At 39.5% G+C, this 17,083-nt stretch overlaps 1 protein-coding gene across 2 annotated transcripts in view; it reads right to left on the reverse strand.

Moving 5' to 3' along the window:
- brip1 (BRCA1 interacting helicase 1) overlaps nt 1–16,994 on the reverse strand; it is a 35,848-nt gene extending 18,854 nt beyond the window's left edge. Inside the window, exons 1-11 of one of the 2 annotated variants that reach the window (XM_058414106.1) lie at nt 16,938–16,994; nt 15,407–15,530; nt 14,305–14,416; nt 12,581–12,775; nt 12,345–12,493; nt 11,662–11,802; nt 3,743–4,039; nt 1,720–1,941; nt 1,202–1,401; nt 663–795; nt 377–531 (exon numbers count right to left, since the gene is read on the reverse strand). In XM_058414106.1, the coding sequence (XP_058270089.1) occupies nt 377–531; nt 663–795; nt 1,202–1,401; nt 1,720–1,941; nt 3,743–4,039; nt 11,662–11,802; nt 12,345–12,493; nt 12,581–12,775; nt 14,305–14,416; nt 15,407–15,499 (1,697 nt within the window). In that variant the 5' untranslated portion in view covers nt 15,500–15,530; nt 16,938–16,994. Of the gene's footprint in view, nt 1–376; nt 532–662; nt 796–1,201; nt 1,402–1,719; nt 1,942–3,742; nt 4,040–11,661; nt 11,806–12,344; nt 12,494–12,580; nt 12,776–14,304; nt 14,417–15,406; nt 15,531–16,937 lie in introns of both variants that reach the window. The other variant, XM_058414105.1, reaches the window with a different exon arrangement.
- Between the last annotated feature and the right edge of the window lie 89 nt (nt 16,995–17,083).

A 17,083-nucleotide genomic window follows, 5' to 3' on the forward strand; every position in this document is an offset into this window, starting at 1 on the left:
ACTATAAATAAATGAAATATTTTGATGATTCAATCATGTGTTTACTGTCACATGTTCATATTCAAAACCACCCAATGACAAACAGTGCTACAAAAATTGCTAAAAGGTTATTTTGATATTAATCTTGAACATGTACCAAAAACCATATGACTTTAAACTTTATTCTGCAGTATGTTCAGTTGTCATAAGTTTGAGTATTTCGTGCAGCGGAAAAACAGTCACGAATGATTTAGTAAATAACAAAATGTGAGCCAGAAATATTATTCCAGGACCTTCCAAAACATACAAAAAATCATGCATCCAGCAGAGAATTCTGCTCATGATTTAAAGACAAAGCTTGTCCAAACTGCACTCAGTTTATTTAAAGGATAATAACCTGCAGTTTTGCCGAAACAAGAAGCCCAACACCATAAAAAGGCTCTTGAGCACAGTCTGAGTGCTGGAGCTGATGGTGGGAACCTGTACAGTGTCCTCTCTCCCATTCACCAGCCCGACCCTCTCTTCCTTCTCCAGCACTGCCTCAAAGTGCTTCTGCTCAGCAAGCAAACACACACAAATATAAATATTCCTTTCTGCACAGGGGAAGCGTAAGAACACCAATTAATATTTGAATGGAGCATTTTGAAGGTGAATTGTAGGCAACATTCTGAGGAATGGGATACCTGAAGCACAGGAAATGTGTCAGCTGTTATGCCAAGACCATGGAAAATTAGCAGAACTTCCTTCCCTGTCCACACCTTATAGGCAGTCTCATAATCCCTGTCTTGCAAATTATTGGAGCTTTCTTGTATCCAACTGCAGACACATACACACATACCATTTGTCAGAGGAATTTGATACCAGCTGCTTAATTAAACATAAAAGATATAAGCACTACACAGAGCTCTTAAGTGATTGAAGAATGATGTCCTAATTTGTCCTGCAATTAACATCCTGTCTCATGAGATGATACACAAGAATGTGTCAATAGAAAACAAGTTGTCTCTACTCAGTAATCGATAAAAGATTGCTAAATTAATTTCTACATGATTCAATTTGCCCCCCTTGCACCATTTTAAATATTTTCTTCCATTATCATAGGCTCCATTTACCCCGTCTTATCAAGTTATATCCTGTACAAACCATTAGCCACTAGGGAGTTAGCAAAGAGATCATATTTAGATTGTTCTACAGCCTGTGAGAGCAAACAAGGACAATGTACTTGTGCAGGCTGCAGCAAAAGCCCAGAAGGGGCTCATGGTTGTTCCGGCGGATGTTATATGTCATCATCGCCTCAAGATCCTCACGGGCCTCCTGCAGCTGAGCCTGGTTTAGGGTGAAGCTTGCAGACTCACGGGCACAATCTTCAATGTTATGTGCCTCATCCAACACCACAATCTGCCCCTTTAGGTTGATGTCCATCTATGGAGACAATGGGAACAATCATTGATCATCTGTTTGATCTTGTAAACATCACTCTTGCAATAAAAACTGACATATTTATCAATAAGTCAATATGTTGCACTATTTATTAATTCTCAAAAACATTTATACAGTATATTAATACTATGAATTAATATTAATACAAATATTTTAGCAGCTTGTGACTTAGTTATAATAATGCATGCGTACAGTAGTATTAAACTTTGTATTATGCTTATTTCATATAGATTCATCCAAAGTAACCCATATATATATATATATATATAGAGGGCTGTTCTAACTAGGGAAGAAACTCACACTCTCCCGGATAAGGGGGTCCAGCAAGTAGTTGTAAGGGCAAAAAACAATGCAAGCCTCCTGCATGAGCTCCCGGGCTGCAAAGTATGCACAGGAGCGGAGCTTACTGCCCAGACTGACCAGCTCTTCTATGTCCCAGGCCTGGTGCAGCCCATGCACCCACTGCAAATTCCTCTGATCCCGCATCTTGTGCACATTGTGGTAGTATCGGCATGACTGCCCCTGTAAACCAGATTTTAAAAAAACTTCAAAATTATGAATACTTAAGAATCCACATTCACTGCTAAATTTGAATAAAATAATAGTTGGTGAAATAAAATGACAGGTTACTACTATTCATCCCTAACATTAGACAGTGTATCCTCATGCCTTTAACAAATTAGCTGTTATGCAATTCATCGTTTTCACTTATAACAATGACAGCAGTGTCACTGCTAAAAGGCAAGTATCTATTTCATAATTAGAGCAGGTGTCTTTCTGCTGGACCTTTAAAGGGGGCATCTGTTCATTGTGCTGGGACTCACTGGAGCCTGCAATGGCCTGATGAGAGGCTGACAGCAATTTCAACTGTATTATAGTCACAGAGATTATCCCACAGAGGGAGCATGGGATTAACACTGCCTGGGCAGGGCCAGTTCACTGCAACTGTCATTTGCCTCTTATGGTGGTGATGATAGCTGAGATGTATGACCTCACAACAAATTCCTCAGAGAAGAATAAAAAATTAAAGTGGGGTTACAGTGAAGGCCCGATTGGATATGACACAGGAGATCACCCGTGCCATGGACCCTTCACACGTTCAGAAAGAAAATACGTACCTATAACCCAAGCTGCCTGGTGGTGAGGAGGATAATAAAAAGTCACTTGTTATAACAGACAGCATCTGAAGAACCTGACAAGTGTGCATTGTACAAAAAGCTCTGTATGAGTGATTAGGGGCATTATCACCCACAACTGGTCTCCACAGCTCCAGTGACAAGGATCTCACTCACAGATCCTTAAAGAGTAGGTTCATGTTACCGTGGCTATAATACAAAGGCTACTAATCATCTTCTCATTACAACAACACCAAAGTGAAAAGCCTAGCCAAACTAGTGTACACTGACTATCCAGCCTGAAGGCCAGGGTAAGATACAATGGGCAAACGCTTCCTTTGCAAAGATTCAACTTGATGGTATAATCAGTTGTGGGAGCACTGTTTGAGTAAAACCTTATATAAACTCAGATGCTGGGGAAGTCCTGGCCTGTATTAAATTATACATCAGAATATACTGAAATGGTGTTATACAGCACAGGAGGCATTGTGGCCAGAAGACATTCAGTGAGCCTTGGCATGCATTTTACATGTCTCTGTTAGTGTAATGAGGAAAAAAAATCTCCAAAATGTATTCACTCAACAGATGTTTTGGAAAAGAGCACTGTCTAACACATAGCTTTATTCACCACAAGGTGTTAAACTGGGTTGGATCTAGTAACTGTGAAGGGCAAATAATTTGCATCATCATGATTTACATCAAACAAACTATTTAGTGAGCCCTCATGCTCTGTGAATGGGAACATAATTATCCTCAAAGTGACCCCATATGAATAGAAACATCATAGGATAGACGTGAACAGCCAAAATAAATGTATTGATCTTCAATGACACTTCCCTTTAAGGGAACAAGCAGAGCCAAAGAACAGCAGCAAAAACCCACCTACAGCATAATTAAAGTTAAATAAATGTTTTCTTTGCTCCCTGTCCATTTTAATAAGTTATAATAAACTAATGTGAATGCATATCAACACATATAGCAAGATAAGGTAAAGATAAAGGCAAGTTTTACCTCAGAATACCTATTTTATAATAACAGAATTCTTAATTCAGACTTAACAAGAGTATGTGAACCCAATGAGCTGAACAAACTCTGTCAATGAAGCCTTTCATCTCTTCAAGCGCCCATGTGATGACACATGAATAAAGACCCTGTGTTGAAAGCTGTAGTGATGTCAGATGCTATGACCTGGGCATTGGGTGACTCACATTCTTGGCCTCGAGCAGTTCCTTGCAGCGTTCATTGCGGTTGGCGTGTGGTACAACTTCAGGGTGGACGCACGTATGGTCTCGGCTGGATAGGATGGTCATGGGCACGGTGGAATACAGCGTCCTCTTCAGCTCGCGTGCAATTTGGGTGATCTGTTTATGCGTGCGTGTACCAAAGAAAATTTTGGGAACAGCTTTCTTTCCATTGCTCTCTTTGTCTTTGTCCTTGACTTTTCCACCTGCCTTCTGTCCTTCTGCAAGGCTTGCACAAGCACACAGGGAACAAGGCACAGGAGACTATGGACAGAAGAAAGAAAAACAAAATCAACCTCAGCTACTATAATGAGTAAAACTACAGAAGAAATACTAGAGGACATGACAGCAATTAGATGAACAGGGTTTTTATGCACGTGGACATATAGATTAAAAAAAAAAGTATACATAAAAGGGGAACACTATCCTGTCAGGATCAGATGACTCCAGCAGCAATGGAAAGTTTAGACCCCAGTATTGTTTGTGATGCTGCTCCCTGAATGGATATTGTTAATTATAGTGTTTACATACAAGAACCTGCCAGCTAGTGAAACTGATCCTAAGCAGAGTCTATGGACTCATTTTTATATGAACACATTCAGTAATACAACACACATCTCATGCAGCATGTGCTACAACTACACATACAGCTCTGGAAAAAAATAAGAGACCACTGCCCAATCTCCAGATATGAACCCTATTGAAAACCTTTGGAATGTCATCAAGAGGAAGATGGATGGTCACAAACCATCAAGCAAAGCTGAGCTGTTTGCTTTTATATCCTCACCCATCCAAATAATCAGAATCAGGTGTTCCAATCACTTCCATGGCCACAGGTGTATAAAATCAAACTTCATGTGGCCTTCAGATTAGCTCAAGAACAGTGCGCAGAGAGCTTCATGGAATGGGTTTCCATGGCCGAGCAGCTGCATCCAAGCCATACATCACCAAGTGCAATGCAAAGCGTCGGATGCAGTGGTGTAAAGCACGCCGCCACTGGACTCTAGAGCAGTGGAGACGCGTTCTCTGGAGTGACGAATCGTGCTTCTCCATCTGGTAATCTGATGGACGAGTCTGGGTTTGGCGGTTGCCAGGAGAACGGTACTTGTCTGACTGCATTGTGCCAAGTGTAAAGTTTGGTGGAGGGGGGATTATGGTGTGGGGTTGTTTTTCAGGAGCTGGGCTTGGCCCCTTAGTTCCAGTGAAAGGAACTCTGAATGCTTCAGCATACCAAGACATTTTGGACAATTCCATGCTCCCAACTTTGTGGGAACAGTTTGGAGCTGGCCCCGTCCTCTTCCAACATGACTGTGCACCAGTGCACAAAGCAAGGTCCATAAAGACATGGATGACAGAGTCTGGTGTGGATGAACTTGACTGGCCTGCACAGAGTCCTGACCTCAACACGACAGAACACCTTTGGGATGAATTAGAGCGGAGACTGAGAGCCAGGCCTTCTCGTCCAACATCAGTGTGTGACCTCACAAATGCGCTTCTGGAAGAATGGTCAAAAATTCCCATAAACACACTCCTAAACCTTGTAGACAGCCTTCCCAGAAGAGTTGAAGCTGTTATAGCTGCAAAGGGTGGACCGACGTCATATTGAACCCTATGGATTAGGAATGGGATGTCACTTAAGTTCATATGCGAGTCAAGGCAGGTGAGCGAATACTTTTGGCAATATAGTGTATATATATTACACACTTTAATAACAGCCAAACAAGTCTCAACAGTGCAATGAATAAAATCATGTAGATACAAGACAAGAGCTTCAGTTAATCAATTATTTGGAATTGGGGGGAAAAATCTCAGTGATCTCTGTGAGCGAGCATGGCATGCTTGTTGATAACAGATGGGCTGGCTTAAATATTTCAGAAACTGATCTCTGATTTTTTTCAGGAGTTTGAACAGGATGATGCAAACACAAAAATCACCCAGTGAGCAACAGTTTGGTGCGTGGAAATGCGTTGCTGATGAGAAAGGTCAAAGACATTGTTGAGTTGACAGGAAGTCTATGGTAACTAAAAAAAACCTTTTTACAAACATGGTGAGCACAAAGGCATCTCAGAATCCACAACACACCAAACATTAAAGCAGATGGATAAGAACAATAATCTGAGACACAGTGGACACAGGCTCACCAAAAATTGAAAATTGGATAAACATCAGCTGGTCTTTTTCTATCCTTCCCATATCCAGTTTCAGCAAGCACACCTGCTGGCAAATCCATGGACCTGCCTTTGTCAACAGTTCAGGTTGCTGAATTGTGGTGGTGTAATGGACTGGGGAATGTTTTCTTGGCACACACTGGCCAATACCAAATAAGCATCATCTGAGTACTGCTGCTGAATGCATGCTTCCCTTTATGGCCACAATTTACACTTCTTACAATGGCTACCTATGGTATGATGATGTGCTATGCAACAATGCACAACTTGTCTGAAACTGGTTTAATGTACATGACAGTGAGCTCAGTGTGCTTCAATGGCCTCCTCAGTCGCCATATATAAATCCAATAGAACATATTTAAGTTGAGAACATGCGTCACAAGATTCAGAACAGCAGAATATAGGATTAACTATAAATCCAATGCTCTTTTATAAAGAAATATTACAAAAATAAACTTTAAAAATTAATGAGAGATTTTAGCATTCACTAATCTAGCAATAACTCCAAGTTATAGCTGGAGTACATTCTAACGGAGCTGATGTATATTCTTACTAGGTATTACAAAATATTTATTTGATTTTTAACAGAAATCCTGAAATTCTCTAGCTTACAATTTTAGTAGTGTACTTGTTCACAAGACTTTGAAAGTAAAATACAATACATATCTGCTTTACTTGATCTACTATACCTACACTGTAAAAAAAAATCCTAATTTTACAGAAAATAACTAATTTTTAATAGTTTCCCGTTATTTAAAATTATATTTAAAAACCAGTAAAATGACCAATATTATCTTTAAATTAACAAATTGACTGCAATTTCAAGGATTATACCATTAATGAAAAATTACAGTAATTCTCTTTTTTTTTTTTTTTTTACAAAAAAATACTGTATTATTTTAACTGTATTATTTCTGTTATCTTAAATTACATAGCAATTTATGTAAAATTACAATAATAAATTGTAATTAAACAGGTAGCTTATTATATTAAATGTTTATGCCCATAATACCATTTTAACATTTCCCACCTTCATTTTACAATAAAACTCATTTGTATGTGTGTGTTGTATGTGTATTTCTACATTCAAACTCTGTAATTCTAAAAAGAAATTTAGTTAACTTTTGTCATTACACCAATGCATGTATTTTTTTAAAGTTTTAAAACTTAAAGTTTTTTAAAAATATATGTAGGCCAAAATGTTTGACGTTCAATTGACATCAAATCAATGTCATGTTTTAGATGTGAAATTGATGTCATATTGACATCACATTGACATCAATAATTCAGCTGTTGAGCACTTTTTCTTATAAGGCATTTGGCATCTGAAGCTGGTTTTGTAATGTCAAAAGAGTAATGTTAATTTTAATTTCGGTTTTTAAGGTTTGGTCTCATGGGCAGCACGGTGGCTTAGTGGTTAGCACTGTTGCCTCACATCAAGAAGGTCCTGGGTTTGAATCTCAGGTTCGACTTGTACGTTAGGTTGGTTGGCAATTCTAAATCGGAATACTCACATAGAAGTAAGTGTGTGGTTGTCTGTCTATATGTGTGACCCTGTGATGGACTGGCAGGGTGGGATAGGCTCTAGCAGACCCCGGTGACCCTAGTTAGGAATAAAGCTGGTATAGAAAATGGATCTGTTCGGACTAAGAAAGTGCCCAAAAGGGCCTGCTAAATAAAATATTTCTTACTTTAATTACTTTTGTGTCATTATTTTGGTGTTCAAAATAAGACCTCAATATGTTGACGTCAATTTGATTTGCTTTTTTGACATAATTTTTTGTTTGGCAGCCACTGCTGCCAGTGATTTGACGTTTTTTTTACGAGATTTTTTTTTTTACAGTGTACACAACTGCAGACCACTTGATATTCACCATGAGGAAGGCTACTGAGGTATTGAATTAAAAAAAAAACACAACACTAATATGCTTTAAAAGGACAGATTTGCACTAGTAAGGCATTTCATAGCATTTTGATTTAATTAATTTAACAAGGGTTTACTATGTACCTAAGGCATGAACCCCTACACTTGTTCAGTACTCAAAGAGTAATAAAATCAAGGCTTATCAACAAAAGACTGCATGTTACACTTTAATACTTAATAAGATCTCTCTTAGCCCCTGCTCCAGTGGAAGAGTCATTCTTTGGTCAACCGTGCTGCTTCTCAACCTTGTTTGGCATTAAATATTACAACATATTGGATGTAAAGGATAGAACCTAGCACCGATGCACAGACTGAAAAGAAAAAAAAATGCCTGGATGCAGATAAGGTTTCAGGAGAGTTGGAGGAGTTTCACACCAGCGCTCCACTTGTCTCAGTTCCTTGGATCATCTTACCTGCTGCTGCCACATTCAATAGCCCAGTCCAAGTACCCTGCCTCCTGTGCTGTATAATTACTTATTCATCGAATGATGGAGGGAGGGCTGCTTGTGAATGGTAGCCCTTGTCAGCGGCAGCGCAGGAAACAGCTGACACAAGAGTATCCGTTACACGAACCCTGCCACAGTTTCGGCCCCTCTCGCCACCGGGCAGCAAAGAAACACCCCTGGTATGCAGATAACAGCCTCCGTTGGCTGGACCTGCCACCATGGACACATTCAAGCTGCATTATTTCACCATGGGGGCCCTGATATCATCTCAGAGCTCTCCCTCGGCTCAATCCAGTCCTTGCTATCAAACATAGCCCAGCCTTGTGCGCGAGCGTCAACCTTAGCATGTCGTCTCAGCTGGGGTCACCTGGGGGCAAGCCGACCTGAACAGCTCACTGCTCTACAGCATAAAGCAGCATACGCTTGAGAGAATTTGATGCATCATAGATAGCCTCTTTTAAGACTGCAAAGTTTTCATGTATACAAGCTAGATGATTTATACGCCAGTCACAAAATTCAGGAAAAACTGTAGAAAAGGCATTTACTTTATTTAAGTGCTTATGCTGGAAAAAATAAGATGACAATGCACTACATCCAAAAGAGATAACACCAACTATCATCTAGTCCAAAATGTTAAAACCTGTTAAATGACTCCAAATGCCTATTATCCTACAGCAAAGTCTGAAAGGATTATAAAGAAACAGGCTTAAAGAAAGGTGTTTGGGCAGAAAAATAAAAATTATAATGGGCTTGTTCAACCAAACAGTACATTCACTGTGTTTTTCTAGAGAGGTGCAAGGCGAGCCCTGTGTCCTGTTAGAGCTCTGTGTTTGAGATCCTAAGGTAGATTGTCCTCACCCCACAATGACTCTGTGATGGAATGTGCAGGCCTGCATTTCAACAGGTGAGCTCTGAGAGCTTGACACTCAAGTCACCCCCCCCCCTTCAAAAACTCCTTCAGTAAGAGACATTGAAAAGAAAAGACAGACAGAGTGAGAAAAACAGCCTTCATAAAAAGTCTTCACGGGTCTTCACTCCCCATCATGGGTGCCCCTGGAGCCCTTAGAGCTCCCCCCAGCCAGCCAATCTCTAGAGACACAAAGCACCTGTTTATCCCTTGAGCGCAGTAACCAGCGAGTGAACCCCATTCAATATTTATCCCAGGCTTTCACAGTTCACTGCCAAGCAAGGCAAACCTCTTAATTAAACTGGAGCTTGCTTCAAAGGGCCCATTGAAGATGTCAGTCAGCACTGGCAGGGGCTACGCACGGTGTCAGATGAGGAATGGAAACCCAAAGCAAACTCCACCCTCTTTAACCCACCCACCAGGGCTAGGTCTCCACCTTCTGTAACAGTCCACCAATCTCTAGGTAAGTCAAACACAAGTCACTCAGTTCCTTCTAACTACGCAACAGGTGTCACAAACAGACACCATGACAGACTCTTCTAAGAGCATCATATTTTCTGAGGAGTTATATACAGAGAAAAAATGCTGAGTGGTTTTAAACTCAAAAGGTAGTGTCTATACACTCACAATGAACTGTACACCTTCTTATTTGTGTAATTATCCAGTCAGAAAATCACATAATACATTACACAATTGTGTAATACGCAGTCTTAATTCTGCAATTCTGCAGTACATGCATGATGCAATCGTGTCAACATGGACCAGAATTTCAAAGAAATGTTTCCAACATCCTGTGGAATCCAAGCAACAAAAGAATTGAGGCTGTTTTGAGAGCAAAGTGATGCTAAAACTAGTATTAGAATAATTGTTCCTAATACAGGATCTTGTGAGTGTAACTGTCATTGTGTTTGTTTTAGCATGTCGAGCATAGTCTCACTAAAAAGCCGGTTCTGAAAATTAGAAGGTGAGCTCCATCATCATCCGAATACTATTACATTACTCACTACAGTCCAAATAAGGTGCATGATCACTCAGCTAGGTGGGTCTGTACTGACTGAACTAAAACAATATTACTAATGATGCATAGCACACACAATGTATCTTGTTAAATACGTTTTGTGTGTCAAGTCATCAAGTCTCCATCCTGTACTTTTCATTCAGTCAGTTAACTGATTCAACACGGTTGAATCAACACACTTCAAGTTGATTTAACACAGTGAACAAACAACTGCTAGCAAAATGAGTTTGGTATTGTAACACTTTGATAGATAGCCAGTGAGTATTTGCTTTGCCTTTATTCTGAATTTGTCTAGTCAGAAAAAAAGTGCAAAACCAGTAAAAGAAAGAATGGGTGCCTTATTTACTTAACATAATATTCTCATGTTGTGACAGATTATATGATAAATGTGACAAGTGGAACGTTGTAGCTACTGAGCTGTTATTTAATTAGGCCTTGTTGAGGTGTAAACATTATTTGAGTGAAGTGATAGATTTTTAAATAAATATTTTTGGTATTAATTGCATTTAATAATCAATAATCAAATGAATTAAGACAAATAATCGATAGATTAAATGATTATCCAAATAACTGTTAGTTGCAGTTCTACTCTTAATAATGTGGAAAAACATTTAAAGTCTAATTGTTCTATAAAACTCTGTGAAAAGGGTCATAAAGGACTAATTGGGTCCATCTGAACTGCAGATTTTGCTAAAAAAAAAAAAAAAAACCACACACACGCACACCACAAAGCACTAGGAAATAGTGTTATATGTTTAGGTTCTGGCTGAAAAGCAATCAAACGTAAGCAGTTCTTTGGGTGAGGAGACTTTAAAAGCTTTCTGAACTGCAACCAGAGCCTTGATCTCATATCAAATTCTCTGCTGCCACCCAGTGGTCAAGCGTCCATCCACCAAAACAAAATACACACTAGGAATAGCGGAATAAAGTACACTGTCCAGTTCCTTACTGCATAACTTTATTTGTAAAAGACTTAAGTCAATATGAAAGCCAGCATACACAGATTAATTCCTTTCCATTTTCAATGCGATACAGATATAAGCTGGCTATCATCCAATACAGCACTCCAAGCAATCAAGCTTTTGATGCTTTTTGTAAGCTTCTGTTTTAAAGTCATATGTTTTCAAGTCAATGCTGAAAGATTATTTATATGCCAAAAACTTTTACATCGCATTGATGGATCAGAATAAGTCAAATCTAATAAAATAGTGAGCCAGAGCTTCAGTCCAAAAACCACATTAATAATAACACTACACTGCATTAGCTCATCCCTCATTATAAGAATTGTGTTTATAATCATTTTTATCCTGTTTTAAAAGTTGACATAAAACATGCAGTTGGCATGAACCAGCTAAACCCTCAGACACCGTTAAGGTACGCATTGCACTAGGGCTTAGAGATTTAACAGTTTTCGTGTACTTACACAGCATTCAGCAGGTGGCAGGCTGCCTTCAACTTTGGCTTGACTGTTTAACTGCACAGTCCAGTTCTGAGCCCCTCCTTCTTCCTCATCTTCATCATCATCGAACATCACACCTTTTTCAAGACATCTTCGCTTACTGCTCTGCTGCAAACCACATGATTGACAAATTACAAGTCAGGAAGTCTTGAAATAACTGGTTCAGTGCTCAGTGGCCAGACGTTACATTTATGGATTATAGATTCTGTAATGAGATGCCCTGTACAATGTGCTGTAAATCACAGCTCTTCACAGCACGATGAATAACACTGCAGTGCCTTACTGAACAAGAGCAAAACATGAGCAAATACGGTTATGTATTAAAAAAAATATGTAGGCTTCTACATCTACATCTATCTACATCTATCTACATAAGTTAATAGCTATTCAACTGGACCAAGTTGTGATTTATGCTAAAAGGTAAAAGAGTGGAGATAAAGAGGACCAAATCTAACACCAAAATGTGTAAAAATTGCGTTACGTTACCATTGACGTAGTCAATAGTCATAGTCTAATTAGACATAGTCTAATTACCAATGTTTGTGCACAAAGCTGTTTTTGTATTTGAGATTGAGTTTAATTTGATTCAGGGTGATTAAAAAACCAAACAGCTAAGATCTACAGGATTCATTGATTTACAGTCCTACCTTCTGGTCAGCAGTAGGTGCCCGAAAGCGCTTCTTATCCGGCTTGAAGTCTTCGTCACTTGGTTCTTCTTTCTGTGTAGTAAGAGAAGCCTGAAATTTCTCAGAAAGCCTGGCTGCTAGAGTGGATCTCTTCTGTGGATTTTCCTGAGCTGCCAGTGAGAAGAATACTCATGAATTGCAACCTATGACTTGAGTAACACAAATGCGGACCAGAGACTGAGCCACTGATTCCTAACCTCTTGAAGGTGTGCTGACTTGAGCAGCAGAGTCTTCTCCAGTGAGGTCAATCACAGCTGGTTTAGAGGCTGTAGTGCTGGACAAAGCAGATGAGCAACGAGCTCGGCTGTGGCACACACACTGACATGGGGTAGTAACATCACATGGCTTTTTTACATCACATGAAGGGCTTCCTCCCTCCTGGTCAGGTTTAGCTTTAAGGAGTAGAGAGGGTACAAAAAAAAGAACATCACATTTCAATGCCTTCCTATTATTCTTGGTTTAGCACCAATAAAGGATATTTTAATAAACATATCATTACAGTGCTTATAAATTAACCCCCGTTCAAACTCAATGCATGTACCCAAAACTATTTTGAAGTGCTGTTATACAGATATAATTATTCAGTCAATCTTCTTCAGATATGAAGATATAAAACTTCTATAATAATCTTAAAACTATCAAGGGAAGAGTGTAAATGTAGAACGTCTCTCAAGCAAAACACATGGGCAATTGAGGTTCATAACATAATTAAATCATTAAATTAATCTGTCATTATTTTTTTTAAATTGTTATTATTGTCATCTCAAACAGTAATATCTAATAATATTTTCTCCACTAACCCACTTTCAGTAAGTCCTGAAAATGTGCAAAATTGTATATTACTTATTTAGAATTTTTTGCTAGATATTAATATAAAAATTTTTAGATATAAATATTTTTTACTTTTCACTGAACTCTTTGGATATCTGTTATTATTTCTCCAAGCATAAATGTTATGGGTAAAATTTCAGAAACTGTTAATTGCTACAAATTGAACTACAAATTGAGCTATACATTCACTCATTCATTTTCATGAGCTTTCTATCCAGGTTGGATTTCAGCGGACCCAGAGCTTATCCCGGGAACATTAGGAGTGAAGTGAGAATACACCCTCAGTGGCCCATCACAGAGCACCGTATATGCATATACACCGACCAGACATAACATTATGACCACCTGCCTAATATTGTGTTGGTCCCCCTACTGCTGCCAAAACAGCCCTGACCCGTCATGCACTGTGTATTCTGGCACCTTTCTATCAGAACCAGCATTAACTTCTTCAGCAGTTTGAGCAACAGTAGCTTGTCTGATGGATCGGATCACACGGTCCAGCCTTCACTCCCCTTGTGCATCAATGAGCCTTTGCCATCAATGACCCTGTCGCCGGTTCACCACTGTTCCTTACTTGGACCACTTTTGATAGATACTGATCGCTGCAGAGCGGGAACACCCCACAAGAGCTGCAGTTTTGGAGATGCTCTGATCCAGTCGTCTAGCCATCACAATTTGGCCCTTTGTCAAACTCGCTCAAATCCTTACGCTTGCCCATTTTTCCTGCTTCTAACACATCAACTTTGAGGACAAAATGTTCACTTGCTGCCTAGTATATCCCACCCAATAACAGGTGCCATGATGAGGAGATAATCAGTGTTATTCACTTCACCAGTCAGTGCTCATAATGTTATGCCTGATCGGTGTTCACATTCATATATATATTCACACTTATTGGAAATTCTGAGTTGCCAATCTGCCTACCAGTATGTAATATGGTTGGTGAATGGAAACTGGGAAACCTGAAGGAAACTGGGCACTGTGGCACTATTGCATAACTGAGCTGTCCAATAACAATGATTTGCATGGCATTTTGTCAGACAAAATAACACATTTGTGACAGGCCTTGATGTGCAGTGTTAAAACTTACCATACTGCGCCTGCTGCCATGCCAACGCTGAGCAGAGCAGTGCAAGACTCTTCCCACTACCAGTAGGGCTTTCCAGTAAGCAGTGCTGCCCGTGGTTCAGGCCACGGACAATCTGAGAGAGAAACAAACATGGTGTCAGGCTATTTACCAAAAGGACACAGAACATAAAAAGATGGAACAGATGAAAATACACACACTGACCACTTCAGTGGACATCAGGAACACCTTACCTATACGGACACACTCGTGCAGTGCAATGTATAAAATCATGCAATCTTAGTGATTTTGACTGTGGCATAATTGTTGGTGCTAGACTGGCTAGTATGAGTAATTCTATAACTGCTAAACTCACACAAAGTTTACTCAGGACGTTGCAATAAAGAAAAAACATCCAGATAGCAGCCGTTATGTAGATTTGTGGTGAAAGACAGTGTAGAATGACCAGACTGGTTTGAGCTGACAGAAAGGTTACAGTAACTCAGACAACCACTCTGTACAATTGTGGTGAGCAGAAAAGCATCTCAGAATGCACAACAGGTTACACCTTGAGGCAGATGGACTACAACCAAAGAAGACCACATGAGGCTTCACTTCTGGATAGGTGAAGACTGGAAAAACATAGCCTGCTCCACTGAGCCACATAGATGGTAAGATCAGACTTTGGCACCAGCAGCATGAATCCATAGACCCAACCTCCAACAGTCCAGGCTGGTGGAGGTGGTGTAATGATGTGGGGAATGTTTTCTTGCTGCTTTAATAGTAGCCACTTGAATGTCACAGACTATTTGAATATTGTTGCTGACCATGTATACTTCCTTCATGGCAACAATTTACCATCTTGTAATGGCTACTTCCAGCAAAATAATGCACAAAGCAAAAGTCATTTTAAACAGCTTGAATGTGCATTTGAAACATCTGCTAGAAACCATCATGCAATCACGTCAACATGAACCAGAATCAAAGGAATATTTTTAACATCTTGTAGAATCCATGCCACGAAGAACTGAGGCTGTTTTGAGACCCTACTAAGTATTAGTATGGTGTTCCTAATAAAGTGCTCAGCAAATCTATATTCAGCTCTTTAATGCGTCAAAAAACTTACAGAGTTCATCATGGCAAGTTGAGAGGGATATGCTTTGCAGGGGAAGTTTATCTTCACTCCTCCTATGGTGTACTCTACTGTATCCGCAGCCATGCTGAGTGTGTATATGTGGGACTCTGGGACACTGAAAAATACAAATAATTTATTAACTACTATGACAGTGAAATGCTACAGCACCCCTCTGGTGACATTTCTCCTTAATAAAAAAATAAATAAAAATAATGTGTAGCTACAATTTAGTAATACAGGGGGAATGTGTTCGTTTAGTACTAGCACATAGATCACGGAGTTTAGCAAAAAGCTGCAGCTCATCTGTTATAGACTACATGAAAACACTGATTACTTACTTATTAATTACTGTAGATGGTATCTATTTCAAAGAATATCATGTTCATGTTCAAAAAAGAAACAAATAAACTGTGTAATACAAAAAAACACTGAACATGTCTGTTTTATAATTAACAACTACACAAAATAGACTGTGCATTAATGGTAAGTCGTGGTCAAGCATTAGGATGTCGTTCCCATGAGTTAATAAGCCACTCATTACTGTGACATAAGAATGTACATTGACCAGGCATAACATTATGACCACCTGCCTAATATTGTGTTGGTCCCCCTTTTGCTGCCAAAACAGCCCTGACCCCCCATCATGCACTGTGTATTCTGACACCTTTCTATCAGAACCTTCATTAACTTCTGAGCAATCTGAGCAACAGTAGCTCATCTGTTGGATCGGATCACACGGGCCAGCCTTCACTCCCCACATGCATCAATGAGCCTTGAGCTTGTCCGCCCATGACCCTCTCGCCGGTTCACCACTGTTTCTTCCTTGGACCACTTTTGATAGATGCTGACCACTGCAGACCGGGAACACCCCACAAGAGCTGCAGTTTTGGAGATGCTCTGATCCAGTCATCTAGCCATCACAATTTGGTCCTTGTCAAACTCGCTCAAATCCTTACACTTGCCCATTTTTCCTGCTTCTAACACATTTGAGGACAAAATGTTCACTTGCTGCCTAATATAACGCATGCCATGATGAGGAGATGATCAGTGTTATTCACTGCACCTCTCACTGCTCATAATGTTATGCCTGATCAGTGAATATCTATATATATAAATTTGTCACCATCCCAAATGACTGACTGTTCCCTCTTTTGGCTTCCTACACGTACAAAGAAAGAAATAATAACAACAGCTTAAATAGTACACTTCATGTACAAGAAGGGAATCAACAACAAGTTATCCGATCTGTGTGGATGACATGAAATCAGTTTTTAACTGGAAGTGATGTGTGATATTTGTGTCTGTAAACAACGCGTCATCAACAACATGCAGATTTCAGTTTATTAAAACCGATATGCTAGTTGGCTAATTCGCTGCATTTAGCAAACACAATATCTATCCGTTTTGTGGTATGTGACAACAACACTTTAATATATACGAATGACAAAGAGGCCCTCTTTTATATTTGTCCCAACTTTAAAAGACAATGCATTCAGTCATATTGATCATTTAGCGAACTCACCGAACTCTGTCAATAGTGAAAATGAAATTCCCGCCAGGCAATGAACACAGACACAACTTCCGGTTCTAGACCAATGACTGCTCTACAAATCATTTACCCTACCATATCCGGTCCGCGATACATTCACAATCAGTGAAAGGGCGTGA

This window comes from Hemibagrus wyckioides, linkage group LG17, assembly GCF_019097595.1.
Source record: "Hemibagrus wyckioides isolate EC202008001 linkage group LG17, SWU_Hwy_1.0, whole genome shotgun sequence".
In the NCBI taxonomy this organism is placed as follows: Eukaryota; Metazoa; Chordata; class Actinopteri; order Siluriformes; family Bagridae; genus Hemibagrus; species Hemibagrus wyckioides.